Source organism: Cetorhinus maximus, chromosome 3 (genome assembly GCF_964194155.1).
Source record: "Cetorhinus maximus chromosome 3, sCetMax3.hap1.1, whole genome shotgun sequence".
In the NCBI taxonomy this organism is placed as follows: Eukaryota; Metazoa; Chordata; class Chondrichthyes; order Lamniformes; family Cetorhinidae; genus Cetorhinus; species Cetorhinus maximus.
The window spans coordinates 201,206,826-201,212,825 of record NC_135881.1 but is presented as its reverse complement, the minus strand read 5'-3'; the positions used below and the strand labels follow the sequence as shown (position 1 = coordinate 201,212,825).

General features: G+C 42.9%; 1 protein-coding gene across 1 annotated transcript in view; it reads right to left on the bottom strand.

Moving 5' to 3' along the window:
- Positions 1-241: 241 nt before the first annotated feature.
- Positions 242-6,000, bottom strand: part of lars2 (leucyl-tRNA synthetase 2, mitochondrial) — a 96,425-nt gene continuing 90,666 nt past the window's right edge. Inside the window, exon 21 of the mRNA XM_078539616.1 lies at positions 242-930. Within this exon, the coding sequence (XP_078395742.1) occupies positions 751-930 (180 nt within the window). The 3' untranslated portion in view covers positions 242-750. The remainder of the gene's footprint in view (positions 931-6,000) is intronic.

Below are 6,000 nucleotides of genomic sequence, written 5' to 3'. Positions count from 1 at the left end.
TGTTCATGTTGAACTATTAGAACTTTCTCACCTAACAGATCGAAGAGATGGTCACCGCAGTTCTGTCCCTTTTTAATTTGGAGTTACCGTTGGGGCGAGCGATTTTTTTTCCTTCAAACAAACTCATTTTGCTTTCCTTCTGACTTCTGCATAAACAATCATTGCATTTTTAGCAGAGTTACGTTTTAAAATTCCCTAAATTATTATTATTCCACTGCTTTGGTATCAAAACAAACTCCTAGTATTTTATTACATTTAATGTGATTTATTAAATTTACAAAATAGTTGAGTGTGATTGGAACATCAAATTTGCAGAATGTGGGCCTGGAAACCATCACCAATTTTGCACTACAAAGATGGGGCCCAAAATGCTTTGATTTCTTGACTCAATAGCTTTTTTACGTCTCCTGTTCATTGCTGTTGGCCATTGTCCATCACTTGTGCTTCGCTCTAGCCTAAAAGGATTGACCGATCAATGCCATTGTCAATAGCATTTCATCACGAGAGAGTTTCACTGCCCTGTCACTGCCAAACCCTGACCGTAGGTCCACAAACTGGAGGAAAGAGCTGGAAGAAATAACTGCGAAATCTGAGCCATGGCTTTGATCATCCCGTGAGCTCCAGGGCACAGCTTTTGGGCTCCATGCGTTGCTTCAAATTAATGAGTTTACGGTGAGAATTGACAGGGCTTCGCTTTGAAGGGAGCGTAAGTCCGAGGCACACGATGTTTTGAAAACATAAGCAGCTCTGTTATTCCTCCACGAGGAAATTGATGAGTGCGGTCCTGGGGGACAGGATGGCTTTCTTGATGGCCCGTCCCTGGAGCTGTCTGATCCCCAGTTCACTTTGAAGAATCAGCTCCTGCACTCTCTCTGCATTCTTGACCACTTGTTGCGGCAGGTTTACTGAGCCACAGACCTGGTTGTTAATCTGTCGGAGGCAGGGGAAGAACAGAGAGAGAGAGAGAGAGAGAGGGGGAGAGAGAGAGAGGAGAAACAGCTGAGCTATAGAACAATTGGACAGGGCAACATGTTATTAACATGCCTTGCATCTCATCAACATTTCTAGGTTTATATGCAGAGGCAATTGAACTCAGATTCCCAGAGATGTCCTTTGGTGTTGTACTTGCTTACGACGAGGTTTCTCTACAACCCCCTGAAGTCGCTTGCGCTTTCTTCCCGTGTCGTTCCTGGTTTCCTTGGCCACTGCCCTGCTCAGCCCACATCAAGCTGGAGCATTGGCAAGTGGCCAGAAGCTTCATGACATCATTCATACGAGCAGAGGTTGTCAGCTACATGGAACTTAACAGTTAATCAGCAACCATGAAACCCCCAAGGCCATACCATCACTTGGCTTCGAATTATTCTTCCAGTGCAGCTGCACATTCTATTATTGAAACCATGTGCCGATTGTGATAATACCACAGAAAATCCAGCTCCCCCACTACATTTAGACCTTGCAGTTGAGAAGAAACAACAACTTGCAGTTATAGAACACCTTTGATGTGTTATAACATCTCAAGACGCTACACAGGAGAATTATCAAACAGATATTAGGGCAGGTGACCAAAGACCTTAAGGAGCATCTTAAAGGAGGAGAGAGGCAGAGGTTAAGGGAGAGAATTCCAAGCCTTAGGGCCCAGGCAGCTTACAGCTTGACCACCGACCGTGTGGCAGAGACATGGATACGAGTTTATAAATTCAGATCCTCTTCCTGTGCCTCCTCTCACACTTACTCCCCCTCCAATGCTACTTTCATACTGGGAGACAGTTCCAACTTCTGATAGCTTGACGTTTGTGTAATTAGATTGTTAATGTCGGATTATTCAACTTTAGAGAATCGCAACCACATCTGTCCTCATCTAATCCACCCCATGCACACTCTTTGTAACAGGGGTGACTACATGAGTGAGGATATCTGGCTGATGCAAACCTCCCTAAATCCAGAGAATTGATGTAATTGCTGCCCATTTTGAACATTCCATGGTATGGGTGTGATCTCTGTAAATGACACGAATTCTACCCCAGGCTAGTAACTGTTTATTCATTCATGGCACGTGGGTGTCACTGGCAAGGCCAGCATTTGTTGCCCATCCCTATTCACCCTTGTACCTTCCCACCACCCCCCCACCCCACTTCTCTACTGCCCCGCCAATGACCAGATGATTCATTGTGGGTTGACGATTAAAATCTAGATCTTCCAGGTCCAGAGTTACAGAGCAAACAAGGGGAGTGAGTGACAATGCCACAGTAATGGCATTACGGCAGCAAGTTGAGGGCAAGTTGTGCTCAACAATGACATTTCTCAAACATCAGAAATGTGTGGCTGTGGACATGAAGCAGCTGAGGTGACAGTACGCATTACATATTTAAGTCTGCAGTTGGATTGATTTCTGACAAGAATGTATGAAACAGCAGTAGACCAGTCAGCCCTTCAAACCCGCTCCATCAATAATATCATGGATGATCTGACTGCAGCCTTAACTCCACTTCCCTGCCTGCCCCCATAACCCTCGACCTCCTTTGGAGGTCATATATCTGCCTAACTCACTCAAGGGTGAAATTTGAATGTGGAAGGGGTGGCGAAGAGCTGATTATACTTTACTACTATGCCACCACCTCCCCAAGTGCAATGTCACTGGACTAGTAATGCAGAGGCTGAGACTAATGCTCTGGGGCATGGGTTCAAATCCTACCATAGCAGCTGGTGGAAGTTAAGTGCAATTAGTTAATAAAAATCTGGAGTTGAAAGTTACTCTGAGTAATGGTGACCATGAAACTGTTATTGATTTTCATCAAAAAAACTCATCTGGCTCAGTAATGTCCTTTAGGGAAGGAAATCTGCCGCCCTTACCTGGTCTGGCCAACACATGACTCCAGACCCACAGCAATGTGGATGACTCTTAACTGCCCTCTGAAATAGCCTAGCAAACCACTTAGTACACAAGGGCGAATAGGGATGGGCAACAAATGCTGGCCTTGCCAGTGACACCCACGTGCCACGAATGAATAAATATTTACTAGCCTGGGGTAGAATTCGTGTCATTTACAGAGATCACACCCATACCATGGAATGTTCAAAATGGGCAACAACATTTCCACCCTTTAATACTCTTGATAGTTCCCAATGGAAAGTAGAAATCCTCTAACAAGTTGGAACATGCATAGATAATAGTCACACACAGCCCCACCAGAATGCACCCGCTTAGCCGCAACCCTCTAGAAGCAAACAGGATTGGGACCAGATACAGACTTTTTTTTAAAAAAGGGATGGGATGATTGCTTTTGGCTTGAGAGAAGTCTTTGAAACATTCAAACTGGAATACGGGTACCTTGTCCCAAAATCTCAATGCAGTGCGGAAAAGCAGATTTGTAACGAACACAGTCTGTTGCACAGAGTCAAAAGTTCAAACAAACAAGTGCCACCCACTTGCATAAAGCTACAAATTCCTGTTTGATTGGATGTAGTGACTCTATTGTGATGTGATGCAATCACGACTCAATGCACAGAGTAATATCTTACCACAATAAAAGCTCCCGAGACTTCTTGGACTTGTATGAACGAAGACACAGATTTGACCGAGTTAACTGGAAAGTCAAACTTTGGTAAAAGGATGCCACAGCTTTGAAGTACATTAAATGTGAGGAATACTGTCCTAGAATTGGACATAAAGGTCTTTCATAATGACAACTGATCATTTTGAGAGGCAAATTATTATGGCCGTTTGCCTTTTGTGACGGGGAATGAAAAGTTTCTGGTTTCCAATTTTCATATGCAGCGTTTGCATTAATCACTCCCAGGTCAACACTCTTTATCGACTCCATTACAATGTGGCCTAATCTGAATATTGAAACTACAGCTGAGTGAGATGAAGCAATATTAATTTCTCACTGGATGCTCATGGCCTTTCATTTTTATTAATTTTGTGAAGATATAACCATTAGATTTATGGAATTTTGCACAAGTCACATGTTCCATTAAAGTCTTTTGTGGGAACTTTGTCTCCATGATCCAACCTAATATACCGCCCCCAGTGCCAGCCACTTCCAACAGTGGTACTGCAAGAGGAGTCTTCAGCTACAAGGGTATCACACCTTGACTGTCAACAGATTCACCTAATCTTGTGGGACATACAGGAAGTGGAATGAACTAGTGGGAGGAAATAGTTAAAAAGTATATAAGATAAAGGCAAAATTTTGCAATTCTGGAAATCTGAAACAAAAACAAAAATTGCTGGAAAAACTCAGCAGGTCTGACAGCATCTGTGGAGAGAGAGACAGAGTTAACGTTTCGAGTCCGTATGACTTCTTCAGAACTAAAGAGAAGTAAAAATGTGGTGAAATATATACTGTTTAAGAGGGGTGGGTGGGACAGTTGAAGCTGGATAGAGGGTCAGTGATAGGTGGAGGCAAAGGAGAGATTTCAAAAGATGTCATAAACAAAAGATCAAAGGGGTGTTGATGGTGGTGATACTGGCTAAAGGAGGTGCTAATGGTGACATTAAGAGCAGAAAGCAGAATGAGCAAGTGACAGATGGCCCTCATGGGAGTGGGGTGGTGGGAGGGGACAGTGTGAGAGAAAAGGTCGAAATAGGCTATAAGGTGGGGATAAAACACTGAATGGAAATAAATTATAAAAATAGCAATAGAAGTAGGCGGGAAAAAATATATATATAAAAATTTAAAAATAAATATTTGAAAAGGGATCAAAAAAGGGTGAGGATGGAGGAGAGAGCTCGTGCTCTGAAGTTGTTGAACTCAATGTTAAGTCCGGAAGGCTGTAAAGTGCCTAATTGGAAGATGAGGTGCTGTTCCTCCAGTTTGCGTTGAGCTTCACTGGAACATTGCAGCAGGCCAAGGATGGACATATGGGCATGGGAGCAGGGTGGTGTGCTGAAATAGCAAGCGACAGGGAGGTCTGGGTCATGCAAAAAATATATTTACTTATTTCAATTTCATGAATGGCTTCTTTTAAACATTTATGCCATCTCTTCTACATTTTCTTAAAATATGCACCCCACTCACCCACCCCAAACCCATTCTCCAAACCTCTTTTGTTATATATCAGTCTTGAGACATCTAAAATACTTAGCATTAAACAGAGGAGGTTCACTCTGCTGATTCCTAGGATGAAGGGATTATCTTGTGAGGAAAGGTTGAGCAGGTTGGGCTAATACTCATTGGAGTTTAAAAGAATGAGAAGTGACCTTATTGAAACATCAGATTGTGAGGGGGTTTTACAGGGTAGATGCTGAAAGGATGTTTACCCTCATGGGGGAATCTAGAACTAGGGGGCACAGTTTAAAAATAAGGCACCTCCCATTTAAAATGGAGGGGAAGAGGAATTTCTTCTCTGAGGCTCATTAGTCTTTTGAATTCTCTTCCACAGAGAGCAGTGGAGACTGAGACATTGAATATATTGAAGGCTGAGTTAGACAGATTTTTGATTGACAAGGGAGTTAAGGGTTATGGGGGACAGGTAAAAAAGTGGAAATTAAGGCCACAATCAGATCAGCCATGATCTTATTGAATGGCGGAGCAGGCTCGAGGTGTCAAATGGCCCACTCCTGCTCCGATTTATTATGATCTTATGTTATGTAGTAAATTAATTTCAAGTAACCTTGTGTCCCTCTCTCCGTGGCTCCAACAGATTCTCAAAATAATTATTTTATTACATGTTAATTATTTCCTTGGGCCTGCCCACACAACCTGCAGGAGAGACCAGACCATATTCTCAGAAGTAGTCCTTTGGTAGTACAGAACTTGAGTACTGCTGAAATGAGGACATGCCAAAGCTTTTTGCCTGCACTCATCAGGACACTTCACAAGAATACCAATATAAGGGGAAAACAACAATTTATACTATATGAGAAATAATTAGTTGGCAAGTGGATTCTGATTGGTAGAGACATTGCCATGGAGAGTGCACCAGTTGGTGGTGACTGACAATTAACTGCCAGTCACCACCAACTGGTGCATTCTCCATAGCAACACCTCTACC